The 16,068-nt window shown below is 44.1% G+C and overlaps 1 protein-coding gene across 1 annotated transcript in view; it reads right to left on the bottom strand.

Moving 5' to 3' along the window:
• Positions 1–16,068, bottom strand: part of edil3a (EGF-like repeats and discoidin I-like domains 3a) — a 191,186-nt gene that overhangs the window by 155,817 nt on the left and 19,301 nt on the right. Inside the window, exon 2 of the mRNA XM_063195264.1 lies at positions 3,741–3,869. Coding sequence (XP_063051334.1) covers positions 3,741–3,869 — 129 coding nt within the window. The remainder of the gene's footprint in view (positions 1–3,740; positions 3,870–16,068) is intronic.

Genomic DNA, 16,068 nt, shown 5'->3' on the forward strand with positions numbered 1-16,068 from the left:
CCGCTAGTAGTAGTACCTGGGGCCATCTTCTGTTTAGGTATTTATTTACATAGTGTGCTTTGATCAACATATTGCACCCACAAGGAGGTACTGGATTTTCCTTTAGGCTACATGAAGTAGCTCTATCAAAGTCCTGAGCCAGCAAGTAGGCCTAATGGAAGGCAAGTTGGCATGTGGAGGAAAATGGCTGGCCAGTGGGCAGAGAAAAAAAAGGAGAAACCTCTTCATTGTTGCACGGTCTCCTGTTGTGGGCTCCTCCAATGCTACAGTTTTGTTTGTGTTCTGTGTCATTTATTTTCATTTGTTTGTGAAATGTCTCCCATTCTTTAAACATTCCAGAAGCTGAGAAACTGGAACTGTGATCATGGAGGGTGGTGAGATCGTGGTCACTCAGTCTTGGAGCCGTCCAGGCCAGAGATGGTGGAACATTACATATCCTGCAGACAGCTAGGCTACTGCTTTTCAAATGGGCAAGATACCATGGAAATCAGTTCCAAACATCTTTTCCAACTCCAACAGTGCTGAAAAGTGAGGTGAGATTTTTTTTAAAGGGAAAACAAAGCACAAAAATGAGCCAGGTACCAGGGACTGAAAAGATTACTGGAAAGAGTGTTAAACAGCCAGCCTGGGTGCTTTTGACTGAGCACAAGGAACGGGCACTTCACAGTCCCATCATCTCAGTCGATCCATAGCTATCAGCATCTTTTTGCTTCCGATCAATATGCTTTGTGCTGCTGCTGCTTTCATGTGCGGTGCCAAAAGGAGGGCAAAGTAAAACAAGCCCGCTGAGTTCTAGGCAGGAAGAGTCTCGATGACACAAATCTCTAGTAGCAAATAGAGTAGAATGAAAGAAAATAGAACGGGATGGATTACAATGTCAATAGAATGTTACAGTCACTACAGACGTGTAAACATTGCCATTAATGTTAACAATGCTAAATAAGACTGAAAGCCTCTCATTCCTTGTTCTCACTGTATTCAGAGTATCTTTAGCTAAAAGCATATGGTGCCGTTACACGTTACACAGTACTTCCCTACAAAGGCAAAGTGCAGTAACTACGCCAACATTGAAACTGAAAACAGTGCCTTCAAAGCCTTAGTTGTTAGGTTGGATATTGACTACAAAATTGATAATGCAGTAAGGCTTTGTCACGAGATAAAGGATGTCTAAAAGAAGAACAGTTTCAGTCTAAACTCAATTTTGACAAAATATCTGGTTAATGCACTTTGACTTGGTAGGGCAGAGTATGCTAGCTAAATATAAAATCAGCATCTCCTGAAAGAAGGGCAATCAAAAATCAAAAGGGCCCTAGCTTACAGCCTGTTAGTTCGAGAGAGCAGAGTAAGTGCAGTAAAACTATGTCAGTCTGGCAAAGGATATTCAACCCTTGATAGCAGACAGCACTTCTCAAATTTGTTGATTTTTTTCAAGTTATGCTCCTTTTTAAAAAATCCAGCTAAAAGAAGGGAGACCTACTTATTCAAAACTCAGCTCTGATGCATCCCTGCAGTCGCTGTGTGTTACTTCAAGATCAATGGAATGCCGTATGACAGTGCAACTCCAACTGTGCCCTGACCCAAAGAGTGTTCCTTATCAGTGGACATAATAATGATTTATGGAGAAGGTGAGTTTGAATCCGCGTGCACTTGTGTCCCTGAGGTGCCCTGAAAGACTCAGCTATGTCCATGCATTGAGTATTCAAAGTTGAATGAAGAACTGAAAAGAATGAACGAAAGCACTGCAATGGAAAGCAGCGTAAAGTAAATTTCAAAAACACTCACTTTCAAATATTACTTTTTTTATGTACCCAAGCCTTGCGGGCATGCTAGGCTGATCTTTCATCAAGGGTGTAGTGAAATTCGAGTCACTTGCGATCCATTAGGAAAAAAAGCAACATGGCCATAAAACTATGTGGTTTAAATACGTCTTCTCAGTGTTATTCAATCTCTGTTCCCATCCAAGTCTACTTACAGTACACAAGATCTGATGATTAACATACATGTTACAGTAAAGCCATTTTCATGTGTTCACCTCATCTAAACCCCACCCAATGCAGTCAGCCAGCATGTCAGTCAACAGCGACAACAAGGACATTTCTCTTGTCTGCACTCCTCTTTGTAGTCCTCAGTTTTGAAATGGTCAACGTATGTGTGTGTGTGCGTGTGCGTGCGTGTGTGTGTGTGTGTGTGTGTGTGTGTGTGTGTGTGTGTGTGTGTGTGTGTGTGTGTGTGTGTGTGTGTGTCTGTGTGTGTGTGTGTGTGTGTGTGTGTGTGTGTGTGTGTGTGTGTGTGTGTGTGTGTGTGTGTGTGTGTGCGTGTGTGTGTGTGTGTGTGTGTGTGTGTGTGTGTGTGTGTGTGTGTGTGTGTGTGTGTGTGTGTGTGCGTGCATGTGTGTGTGGAGATGGACAAGTTAAGCCAAGAGGTGACAAGTCAAAATTGGGCCTTGGGTTGCAAGTACAGTAGTGTAGAGTACTTTTATTAATCCAGAGGGAAATTAAGGTGTCTGACAGCTTACATAGATACATAGATACTAGAAGACATACACAAGACCTAATACACATTCTTGCACATTGCACATTGCAGTGAACATATAGCAAAATCTGAGAGTGAGAGTGAGACTGCTCAGCTCTCCATCAATGTCCCCCTGCTATCTTTAAGAAACCTCGCCTTTTTAAGCCTGGTCCTCTCAGTTAAATGTAAATACCAAGCCCCTCATGATGACTGCCAGCTGAGAAAAAAATCAGTGCACAGCTTGAAATGATTAGCGCAAGACAAGAGGGGGGAAAACGCAGAAGAAGCCCATATGCGACTGGGCTAATGATTTACTGTAATGCTGCATCTGTAAAGCATCTCAAACAGGGTGGGAGAGGAGAGCAGGCTGTGGATTTTTTTTCGACAAATAAGTGTATCTAGCTTTAAGTATAGCAGATTCTTTCCATGAGCTTTTACAATTCACAGTAGCAGCATATTGCTACAAACATGTGGTCAGGTCAGAAGCCATGCTGCCCTGGTATTATTATTTTATGAGTTTCACAAAAACAAGAATGTGTGCATGTAAATAAATCATATGCCAGGTGGCTGAAGGGAATTGCTGTGTTACACCAAAGATAGAACCAGTGTGTAGTGAGAATTACATAAACGTAGCAGAAGTAGAACGAAGACAGCAAAATGGCAACTATGGTCTAAGTCCCTCTGAGACCTTTGAATTCGGAGGCATAAATTAGGATTAGGGTTGGCATGCCGCGTCAGAAAGGAAAGGGGAGGGGGAGAGAAAAGAAAGTATTTACATATTTGTTTAAGTCAAGCTGCCACGTGTCCTTTAAGAAACATAAGCGCCATATGTTTTCCCTCACAGAAGACAACCACATGTTCAACCAATTTCCTACATCCCCTCTTATAAAAACAGGAAATAAAAACAACATGGAGGCTACACACTTTACAGCGTCGATAACGACCTGAGCCCTTACAACACGCAGAGCTGCCACGGGGCTCGGGACTGCCACCGAATAACAAGCAACGTGCAGCACATCAACAAGCAAAAACACAAACAAGCCAGCAAACAAACAAACAAACAAACAAACACACAAACAGAACGACAGACAGACAGACTAACAAGCACATCTGGGCAGGTGGTATTGCACAGAGCACGGGCAGCTAAGGTTAAGATACGGACAGCGCTAACAAACACTGACAACAACAACACCAAAAACATATTTGACGTTGAACTTGGGGTCACTTACCAACCTCCATATTACTAGCACACGTGGGGCCCGTGAAGCCGGTGCGACACTCGCATGTGTAGGCCTCATTGCTGAGGGCTGTAAGACAGGTTCCCCCATTTGCACATGGGTTTGGTTCGCACGACTCTCCTGCAACACAAAGACAGAGAGAACATGTGGAGATATCGTTAGTCCTTTTTTTTAGCTTAATTGACCTCATGCATGTTTAGTGTTCCACTAGCACTCAAAAACAGATATAAGAAGTCCTTCATCCCCTCAGCTGTAGCCCTACTCAACAAAAGATGAACAATGACCAGCCCCAACACAGCCTACATGTATTGTCTTGTCTTGTTTTGTCCTGTCATGTCAAGTCTTGTCTAATGTCTGTGAGAATGAGCCACAACAAAGACAATTTTCTGTTCCATGTGTTACAGACAATTAAGCTTTATCTTATCTTATCATCATTGATTGTGGTTATACTATACCGTACAGATCCATTGACAATGTTATTAGTACAACCTCTACAGTAGTAAAGGTCCTTAGTGTTTCATTAGGATTTGACTTTCAAGTTGAGATTATTTGTCAAAAAGCAAAGGGTTTATGTGAATTGTTATATTTTGTCATTGCAAACCAACTAAAGTCATGTCGTTTGAGAAATTATGCTGACATAAATCTGCTCAATGGCGTTCTTGTTTTCTTTTGCTACGTGCTTCTAAAAGTGCCATGAACAAACTGTAGCTAACCACAGTGGAAGAACCAGAAAGGCCCATTATCATTTTTATGCACTAAGATCAGCTTTCTGTATCCCACCTCAAACCAGATTTATAAAAGCTACATAGCGTTCATCAGTTGTGTCTCTAAGCCTATGCCTAATCATGAATAATTAAAATATGTCTTTCATATGTAATTACTGATAGCATATTGAAATCTATCTTGTCTTACAATGTGTATACATACAAATGCAAAAGGCTTATAACAATTATTTTATTTCACCATTGCTAACTACCTTCCTGTCTTTTGGCAAATTCTCCGAGCTCAAATCTGGTCAATGGTGTTTTACTTGGTTATCCACGAGTGCCATGTATCCATGTTCACAGTGGCAGAAATAGAAAGATATAATGTACCGGTATAGTCATTTTTGATACACAAAGAACATCCGCTTTCTGCATCCCACCTCAAACTAGACACATGAAAGCTACAAACATACATAGCGTTCACCAAATATGTCTTTGTGCAGTATTCCCGATCATGAATAATTATAAATAATGAATAGTTTCAGATCGTATACATATCATGATAAAGAAAAAAAATGACAACAGAGCTGTGGCTAGTTGAAAGCCTGAATGGCTAGTAATTCTGGAAAACAACTAGCCACTATCAGCAGTGAACGAAATAGGTAATGTCAAGCCCTGCGGTTGTGTGGTGTGGTGTGGTCAGAGATTCTTTAAGTATATAGATACTGTATATGCCAACATAATAGGTTTCTATGGGCACCTAACACGACCAGGTTCTGGTTTGCCTAAAGGGACGTGTCATAATGCTCCTAGCATTGAATAGAACAGTTCTTAGGTCTGCCTAGGTCTGTCTAAGGGGGTACATAATAGAACCAGGAAACAATGGGCCAATGGAACCTCTCTCTCTCTACTCTCTCTGGTGTGGTGCTAGCAGCGGATCTTATGGCCCAGGGGAGTCAAGACCGGTCCTGAAGGCAGTGGCAGCAGAGGTGAAGAGGCCTGATGTTTGTCTTCAGGACCCTCTGATCTCCCTGGGCCATTACAGAAGATGAGGCAAAGGACCAAGGGCGGGAGCGCAGGGGGGTCATGGTTGTCAGATGTGCCTGAGTATGTCCAGCCCAATAAAGACTCGAAAATTGCCTGGCGGCACAACATCCCACCCAATTTGAACTAGATTCTACTGATTTCTATGGCCATAAGCATACAGAAATTAAACTTTTTTTTACCCGCAGACAGTCATGCCATACAACCCAATTGGGCAGGAAAATACCCAATCTGGCAACCCTGTTGGGGGTTTGAGGGTTGGGGTATTAGTGGTGGTGGTGGTGCTGCTGCTGGGTAAAGTGGAGGTCTTACAGTGTCAGATGTACTCCAGCAGACACTCACTAAGACACACAGCTATACTACCACACCAGAGGCTCTCAAAGGGAAGAGCAACGGAGAGAGGCTCCTCCTGACCCCTCTTTGCCTGCACACTCCCTTAAGCAGTTCCAGGTGTGCGCTATCAGGCCAGCGAATGGGCCTCGGACAGGGGCTATAGGTGGGGGTGAGCAGGGCATTTGCCCCGGGGCCCAGGGCCCTCCTATATTAGTGGTGAGGGCCCTATTGTGACCTTTGCGACCTGTATGGGGGGCCCTATAAGTGTCTTGCCCTGAGGCCCTGTGTGCAATTGGTCCGCCACTGGGCCTAGGAGTTAACTGCTCTTTATGATGCACACACGGCACGGCATGCCTGCAACCTGTCTGAGTCCCCTTCATCCTAATGTAACACGTCATCATGAGAGCCGCTAATGGGCATCCAAGAAGATAGCGGCCATGTAAGTTAGGCCGAGAAAATGGGGACAGAACGGCCCTGTGGCAGGTGGCCCAACAGGAAACAGCAGGTTTTACGAGGACGATTTTCTCACGAGCAGTGTAAAACGACGCGCATATGATGAAAGCACACTCCATAAACCCTTCAAGCGAGCACAGTGTCTCGACTTGTGGTTTTTTTCGTATGGTAAGTAGGAGAAAGTGGGCTGGGGGGATTTGTCTTCCTTCCAGTCGGGAGAGAGAGAAATACATGTTACTGTACCAGGGAGCCAAAACAAGGATGGAGGGGGGGAGAGAGCCGGGAGGCATAGGCGCCGCTCTCTCCAGCTAATTGGATATAATGGCTGCGGGGAATACGCTCTCTTGGAAGCCCCGAGCAAGATGGCGGGAGATCACAAAACACACGGAGACACTCTTCGCTGGAGGCAAACAAGAAAGACAGAGGCAAACGACTTAACGGGCCAAAAACACCACGTGGAAATATTCTCAGAGGAAGATGCCAAACGCCGAGATAATTAAGAGGATATGCAAAAGAAAAAAGCGAGCGAAAGAAGGAGAAATGAAAAGAAAGAAACAAAGACAGAAAGTTGAAATAAGGAATTACTGAATGAAGGAGGGGGTGAAGTGAGAGAGTAAGTAACGACACAGCGTATGCAATGCAGGATGCAATGAAAGGGAAGACGGAGCGTTTAGCACTGAAAGGTTTGCACAGGGGAGAGGGGGGAGCCCGAGGACAGGAGATAGCAATTGGATCTTTTGAAGACTTTAAAGTCGACGGAGCGACCGAGCATGCAAGCCAAGGCAAGGCAAAGGCAAAGGCAGAGGCAAGAAAGGGCCCCTGTGGGTCTGTCCTTTCGCTGATCCCACTCCTCCCCAGCAATGGAGGATCTCTCGCCAAGTGTCAGGCTACAACTATAGGACAGGGGTTCCCAAACTTAACCATGCCAAGGCCCCCCATACACCGGTAGATTCCAGCCAAGGCCCCCTTTACATGGGGCGTGCCGCACTACTTTTCTTGTGCACCCCTTTCACAATCACTGCCCCACTAGGATAACTAATGCAAATATTGTTTAGCTCATTTTTGGTTTATTTTGGTGTATATTAGTTATTCAATTTCTTAAATAATTTATTTTATTATTCCCTACCGACTTTCAGCAGCCCCCATAGCACCCCCTCGTGGCCCCCCCAGGGGTCCTCAGCCCCCACTTTGAAAACCCCTGCTCTTGGACATGATGGTGAACAGGTGAAGGGGAAGGGAGGGAGGGAGGGATGGAGGGATGTAGGCCAGACCCATGCTGATGACAACCTTATTATGTGAACATTCCTCAGTAGTTTCCCACAGACAAATGAGGAGAAAAGGGATATTTTGACCACCCGTAATAAACTCTTACATGTGTTTTGAGGAAGGTAAGCCGGCCAACTCTAGTGGCCAAAATCTAGTGAATTATAGGCGGTTTGGCATGACTGTGTTACTGTAGTTCAAGATAAGTCAAGCCAAAGTTAGTAACGTCTTGGCAATCTTTGTTTCTGACAATCTGTAATAGCTGGAGTACTTCTCACAGATATCACCGCAGCCACAGCCGTGCTACTCACATACCCTGCGCAGCAATTCTCACCTTCAGAACGAAAATTGGATGCCGTCTCAAAGGAGATGTGTTTTTGAGCTACTGTACAAAGTGTCTCTGGTTTGAGATAACGGTGTGCGCTGTTTCACACCCCGCTACAACCTGTGCGTGAGCCTCAAATAGAACAAAGGGTAAATAATCCAAAGGGTAAACACAAGCAATGTCTGAAATGCGAATACAAAGAGGGTGGTAATTAATGTTTTTCTATTTTACATCTGATTACAGTTACTGAGGATGAATGCTAATTGTGTCTTTGTGCTCATTTATTCAGGCACGGTATGAATAATAGATGCATTTGTTTACTACGCAAATGGTTCAAATCTGAATTTGATCCAAACATGTTTATAGGGGATGTAAATATATGTTTTTTTTACAGTGAAGTGAGTGCACACACTGAACACTTAAGTTATTGGCCCCTACCTCTTCAGGAGGCCTTTTGTAAACATTCTGACTAATAAATAAGGTTGGAGTCCTTCCAGAGAAGGACGTATCCCTAGGTGCGGGACACTGCCTTCAAACTTTGCCAACAGTTTTAGAAAATCAAAGAAGCTTTACAAGTTTTTATTGTAAGTTTATATTTTATTCATAGCACTACATTGGCAATGTATATATTTAAAATGTTTTACAAACTATTCATGCATTTGGGTATGAAAAAAAACCCTATAACCTCTGGGCTGCAATATCTCTTTTCACATATAAAAGTAAGACCACAAAAAATGCACAGTGCTTTCTGACATATTTATGGTGTATATGAATCTACTGGGATTTCATTAATTTTATGTGCATACTAAATTTCCACATGGTTCCTCGGCTAGTTATCACGTATTACTGTACAAGTTTTCTTTTCATGTTTGCATTTACACAACCCTCAGGGTAAGACTATTATGGATGTAACTTTTTAACAACACAGTTACCATCGCATTATTGGTGAAATTAATTCAGGCCACTCACCACTAGGGCTGTCACAATATTATCGTCAATATATCGTACAATAAGCTTTTACAAGCATGATAACTTTTTTGCCAAAATAAGTTATTGCATTGTTCTTTCTTTCGTACAACCGCACACAAAGCAATTGTGGAGAGGTGAAGTGTCTTTGTAGGTCTACAATGATAGTTCCATCTTGTACAGCCAGGGCTGTAACCAGACATTTTCAAATACCGAGGTCAAACACTGCATGCTGTGTTGCATACTGTACATTTAGAATGCTTTAAATTCAGAATGCTTCAGTCAAACTCTTAAGTTTGTTTTCATTAATCATTGCCTTGCTGATAAACGGACGTGGCGCACATAGACTGAATGTATCATTATTGATCATATTAGGCTTGGGCGATGTCCCCCTAATTGGCAGCTGACGATGTTTACAGTGAGACGATGCGATGGACGATGACATCGTCGTCGTTGGGGGGGGATTATTTTTTTTATTACATTTTTTTTTTTTAATTATCACGTTTCGTTTTTCGCTAAGCTTTTATTTTAATATATTTGCTTTAAAGGTACACTATCTGAGATTTTTAGTTGTTTATTTCCAGAATGCATGCTGTCCATTCACTAATATTACCTTTTTCATGAGTACTTACCACCAGCATCAAATTCTAAGTATTCTTTATGACTGGAAAAATTGCACTTTTCACACATGAAAAGGGGGATCTTCTCCATGGTCCGCCATTTTGAATTTCCAAAAATAGCCATTTTTAGCTGCAAAAATGACTGTACTTCGACCACACTAGAAAATATTTGTTTTTTGCCCAGTGAACTTTCATGTAAAGATCAAATTTTGCAATAGGCAGCCCTGTTTCAATGAGCAGCATAGTTGCAGTACCTTTTTTGACCATTTCCTGCAGAGTGTCCCTTTAAGAGTAGGCCTAAGTCAAATATATTAACAGTTTTTAAATTCTTACAAAAAAAAGTTTAAACCTCCTCCAGCTGCGCTGTCTGCAACAGAGATGGTCGCTCCTCTGCTGTCTGTGAGAGCGACTCTCCCCGACCGACCCCTCCCCATCGCCCTTCTTGTCTCTCGTGTCACCATCAGCTGCTTCAAGCCCGCTCTTCCAAACTCCACTGCGTGGAAACTTATTTTCAGTAAATTTCGCGATGCAGCCTACTGCAGGCTGCTACTAGAGTGTGTTATTAACGGCGTAGTTCTATTTCAAGACCAGCTGTGTCACGGCGTTTTTTGCATACCGGTACATAACTTTTAGCCATGCAGGGAAGCCCAGAACGTTTGTCAAATGGAAGAGATGAGAACCCACGCGTGCCTTCTCGAGGTTTTGCAATGGATTTTAGCCCGAGTTAGCAAATTACCCGACGCGAATGTTTCTTAAGCACACGGCGAGACTTTTTAATTCCTCAATGGAAACAATTGCGGTGAAGCCACAAAGACGCAGGCAGACATGGAATCGCTTGCGCTCCCTCTTGGCAGTGGGCTTATCAGAAGTGTACCCTAAATCTTGTGTGGCTACTTCACAAGACATCTCCATGGCGGAGAGATTAAACATTTTGAGTCGAATTTCCGTTAAACATGAAATGTTAAACTGTCGCAATTATTGAACGATTTGTTGCTTTCACTTTAGGCTACTCCGGAGGGAGAACCAATGCCTTTACTCCGTTGTAGAAACTTGGGTTACATAAATAAATGTAGGCAATCAGACACTTACTTGAACTCATATGCAGCAAACAATAGTAGGGCTTAGTTCACAAGTTTTTTTTTTTTTATTCCATTGCTGTTTTTTTCGTAGCTATATGCCTACAATTCACTCTGCTTGAGGCTTGTGTTGACAACCTCGGTCCGTTCAGTCCTACTACCTGCGCAGTCCGCTGCTACTAAGGATTTTAATGTTTCAGTTTATTGCAATGCCAAGCACCGTAATGATGGCAATAGCAGCGTCTTCAAAAATACAAATTCCTTGGCATCACGATATTGGCTGTCCATCGTGATGCCAGCTGTCCATCGCCGATGGACGATGGCATCGTCTATCGGCACAACCCTAGATCATATATAGGTTTTTTATCAATAAATACATTTTGCATTACTGAAAAAAATACAGAGGACATGACCTCTGTGTCCTCAATGGTAGTTACGGCCATGTGTACAGCACCCAAAGCAAGAACACTACTCCACATTGCTATAGATCCAGTTGTAGCAGATGGAAGGGGGTTAAGCCCACCTGTTAGGGGTCTTATTATGACTCCTGGCACCTTTCAACAGGGTACGAACATCCAGGGTTGGCCGGTGAGATAGGATTGGCAGCCAACAAGAGAGAGCTCAAGTGTCGTGGGCAGAAGTTCAACGCTCCACAAATGGTGCGTTAGGAGAGACATAAAAAGCAAATGATGGATTAAAGAGATAGTTTAAAGTGGTGCGCTAAAGAGGCAAAGGAGGTAACATCTGGCCAGAATGTGGGGATACATGGGTTCACCGTGTTTGTGAACACGATATTGGGAGGAGGGGCAAGACACTGGCAGCCAACCACATGAGCTAATTTTTGATCGGCAGCAGTTTCCAACAATCAGAGGTTGAGTTGTGCGCAGTTAGTTTTGCGCAGTCAGGGGAAAACAAAAATTTAGAACCCGTGTATTTTGGGGGATACAATGGAAGGGTAAGATGGGCCAGTGACTAGCGAGTTTCTGTATTCGATTACACTTTACTTGGCGTGTCGCTGCATAACACATTCATAGCAGCTGTTATACACTGTGCAAGAATGATTCATGACTGTTTCTTAAGACATTCATAGCAAACAAAGGGACACGAATACTCACGAATGGTCCATGCAAAGTGTATAAAAGCTGTTATGACTGTGTTATGCAGAGACATGTCAAGTAAAGTGTTACCCATTCCTGTATCTGTCTAGTCAAATAGCAAATAATGGTAAATGTGCTATTTCTCCACCGGGCAACACATGGTTTTAATGCACACGGCAATGTGTTACCTGTCGGTATGTTTTATATGTGCACTGGAATGGAAAATATTGGCCTTTATCTTCAAATATCTGACTGCTTTCAGCAAACCCATTTATGACCGCGATGACTTGTATTTGGTCTTGACATACATAAGGACGCACACACACACACACACAGAGGCACACACACGCACGCAGACACGCGCGCAGGCACGCACACACATACACACACACGGACGCACGCAGGCATGCACGCAGGCAGGCACGCACACACGCACGCACGCACGCACGCACGCACACACACACACACACACACACACACACACACCACAAACACCCAATGCAGTTAATTATGCTTACATAAACAGGGGGTCTGCCATGGCTCACCACAGTCAATACAGCATGAGCACAGGTTTGTTCTGCACCAGTCAATAGCCTGTCATCGATCAATGACAATGACAGGCCATTCTTTTTCTTTTTTGACATTTCTCCTGAAACGGGGACTTTGTGTTCTTTTGTAGCCTCTTTGCACAGATGGGCCCGTCGGCAGGCTGAAAAGACCCATCTACATCATGACAACATTGCAATGACATCAGCATCGCTATGACACCAATCACTGTTGGAACGCCATACAATAATGGGCTACGTAACAGTTAAATTCTTAGTCCTTAGCCTACAGTTTTGGTGACAGTAAGGTTATAGAGCTTGAAAGTCCCGCCGTCTGCATGAAAAATGTGAAGAAACACAGCTTTCTAAAAAGTTTGGGGGTTCGTACGAAATATCATTTTAATACCGCCATTGGATTACATGCTAAGATTTTCGGATAAAAACGTTGTTGAGGTCCCATGAAATCGGGGGAAGTGACGTCACTTTCAAGCTCTATGACATAGCAAAGGGGTTAAGAGTGCTGCCCTAACCTTCACAACATGAGCTGTCACCTTAACTGAATTTGGCGACATCGTCTTTGTTGCTTTGGTTGAGAGGACACCCAAAAGGGTCGTATTTAGACTATAATACTTAAAAACTGACAAGATGTTGAAAAAACAACCTACATCACATACGGTACGTGCTGCGTACATACACGCACGCACACACATACACAGAGACAGACAGACAGACAGACAGACAGGCAGACAGAAACACACACACACACACACACACACACACACACACACACACACACACACACACACACACACACACACACACACACACACACACACACACACACTGTCAGCCTCTACGTAAATTCAAATTCAGACCTAAACTCTTTTGTTTACTTATTTATTTATTTGCCTAATGGCCATTGTCATTTGTTTATTTGTGGACATTAAAGATCACACCTGCCATGGATGGCATCGGTCACAGGTCCAGACTATCGGAAAGCGGGGGGCAGTGGGTGGAAGTCAATAAACGAGAGTGACAGAAATCTTTGTGTTATTGGCACAGAACGCGATGACAGGATCCAATGGGGAGCGGAGGTGAAAAGACAAAGATAGATTTGTGATGGATTGTTCTCAAGAATGAACAGAGACAATGGTATTTGTGTATGTCTGTGCTCTCTCTATCTCTTTCTTTCTTTCTTTCTTTCTTTCTCTCTCTCTCTCTCTCTCTCTCTCTCTCTCTCTCTCTCTCTTGTCACTGTGTTTTGCTCACTCTTTTGCTGTGTGTGTATCTGTGTGTGTGTATGTGTGTGTCTGTGTGTGTGTGTGTGTGTGTGCCTATGTGTCTGTGACGTGTGTGTGTGTGTGTGTGTGTGTGTGTGTGTGTGTGTGTGTGTGTGTGTGTGTGTGTGTGTGTGTGTGTGTGTGTGAGAGAGAGAGAAAGAAAGAGAGAGAGAGAGAGAGAGAGAGAGAGAGAGAGAGAGAGAGAGAGAGAGAGAGAGAGAGAGAGAGAGAGAGAGAGAGAGAGAGAGATGTGTGTATGTGTTTGATGTTTATGGATATTTGAAAATGAAGTGTGAATTCAGACCTAGTCATACATATACAGTACATGTTATGAAACTGAGAAGACAATCACACACACACACACACACACACACACACACACACACACACACACACACACACACACACACACACACACACACACACACACAGCAAAAGAGTGAGCAAAGTACAGTGAGGAGAGAGAGAGAGAGAGAGAGAGAGAGAGAGAGAGAGAGAGAGAGAGAGAGAGAGAGAGAGAGAGAGAGAGAGAGAGAGAGAGAGCAGTTGAGAGTATCTGACTGTGAATGTATATCTTATGTGGTGCGATGAGCAATGAATAATTTATCTGAGCTCCACAACCCACCCATATCTCTTCCCTTCTCTTCTTCAATCAGATTTCCATATTCTGACCTGATTTCTTTTCTCTTGCACCAAGGAACAAAACGAGGGCTTTTTTTGTCTGCTCCTGTCCCTGTGTTGTCCCACCTGTGTTCCTCGGAGCGAGACACAAGGCAATTTACGATGACTTTGGCTGCCTCAGCTTTTGTCTGGGCCTTCTCTCTCTTTCTGTCCCTTGTTTAGTCTCTCTCTCTCTCTCTCTCTCTCTCTCTCTCTCTCTCTCTCTCTCTCTCTCTCTCTCTCTCTCTCTCTCTCTCTCTCTCTGTCTCACTCAATCTTTCTTTCTCTTGCGTAATATTTCCCTCTCTCTCTTGCACTCTATCACACTCCCTCATGTGCTCTCTCTCTCTCTCTCTCTCTCTCTCTCTCTCTCTCTCTCTCTCTCTCTCTCTCTCTCTCTCTCTCTCTCTCTCTCTCTCTCTCTCTCCTCTCCTCCTGTCTTTCACTTTCTTTCTCTCTCTCTCCATCTCTCCATCCCTCCTTCTCTCTCTATCTTCCAGGTGTGATGGAAAAGCACAGTCCGAGTCAGAGGCAGAGTCAGAGCCAGAGCTGTGTACAGTTTAGCTCACGCCAACCTGCTCCTTTCTCTATCTCTCTCTCTCTCTCTCTCTCTCTCTCTCTCTCTCTCTCTCTCTCTCTCTCTCTCTCTCTCTCTCTCTCTCTCTCTCTCTCTCTCTCTCTCTCTCTCTCTCTCTATCTCTCTCTCAATCAGTCAAGATTTACAAAGTCAACATCAGCAGGAGGAGAGCATGACGCGACGACCTCCTTGATTAATGCGAGATGTTTTGTGAGTCGTCTGGGACGCATGTCATTCCCCACCCACCCACCACCACCATCACCAACACCACCACCGCTTCATCATGCATGCCCATTTTTCACATCTTCAGAGGGAGTCCTTGATAAAAAAAAAAAGAGTTGGACCGACGTGCAACTTCAAACCACCACCAGCCGCCGCCAAGCCTTCCCCTCCTCCTACCGTACCCAGGGCCGCTGACAACATTGGCCGGTTCCCGGGCCCGGGACAAAGTCATCTGAAAGGGGCCCTCGCGCGACACATGCACGGTAATGAGGACCCAATTCTGCCCCCCCTCTCGCCCTGGGCCCGGGACAACATACCCGTTTGTCCCCCCCTGTCTGCTGCCCTGCTCACATCCCCCTCCACCATCACACCACCCAGCTCAGCAACGCCACCCACTTCTCCACCTACAGAGGGAGTCCTTCATAAAAAAAAGAGTTGGACGTGCAACTTCAAACCACCACCACCCGCTGCCAAGCCTTCTCCTCCTCTTACAGCACCCTCACATCCTCCTCCACCATCACACCACCCGCTCAGCCACGCCACTCACTTCTCCACCTACATATAGTGCCATCCAAAGACTCCCTACGTATGTGAAGACTTGGATTCCAAGCAGATGTGAACATCATGTTTTATGTATCACATTACATTAAGTGGGACATGGGGATGGAGATGAGAAAAAAAATACTGAACCCCCCCTCTTCAAAGTAGATTCTGACTGAGCGCACTCTATGGTTCGTGACACTCACTTTAAAAGGCCTTTCATAAATACACACTGACATAAACCCATATTCACACAGACGGATTTTGTTCAGTGTCAACTTCAATTTAGGCTGCTCCTTTTCCATTTTCATTTTGAGAGAAAAAAAAACAGCATTGTTCCAAAGACAACTCCCTCATCTAAAGAATCTCTTCGTCACATCATGTATGGGTTTTTTGTTTGTTTATCGGTCTTCAGCCAACACAAACATGACCAATTAGGATCTGATCTACTTGGATGAAAGGGGGTGGGGGGCGTTTCTTTTCAACAGAACATATAGATCACAGGAAAAACTTTCAGTCCTTTCTGTCTGCATGAACGTCATCGCTCTTGTTACTGCCAACATGGAAGCAGAAAGCAAGAAGAGACGAGTAAGGGAGCAGGGGGTGGTTTGGGT

This window comes from Engraulis encrasicolus, chromosome 3 (assembly GCF_034702125.1).
Source record: "Engraulis encrasicolus isolate BLACKSEA-1 chromosome 3, IST_EnEncr_1.0, whole genome shotgun sequence".
In the NCBI taxonomy this organism is placed as follows: domain Eukaryota; kingdom Metazoa; phylum Chordata; class Actinopteri; order Clupeiformes; family Engraulidae; genus Engraulis; species Engraulis encrasicolus.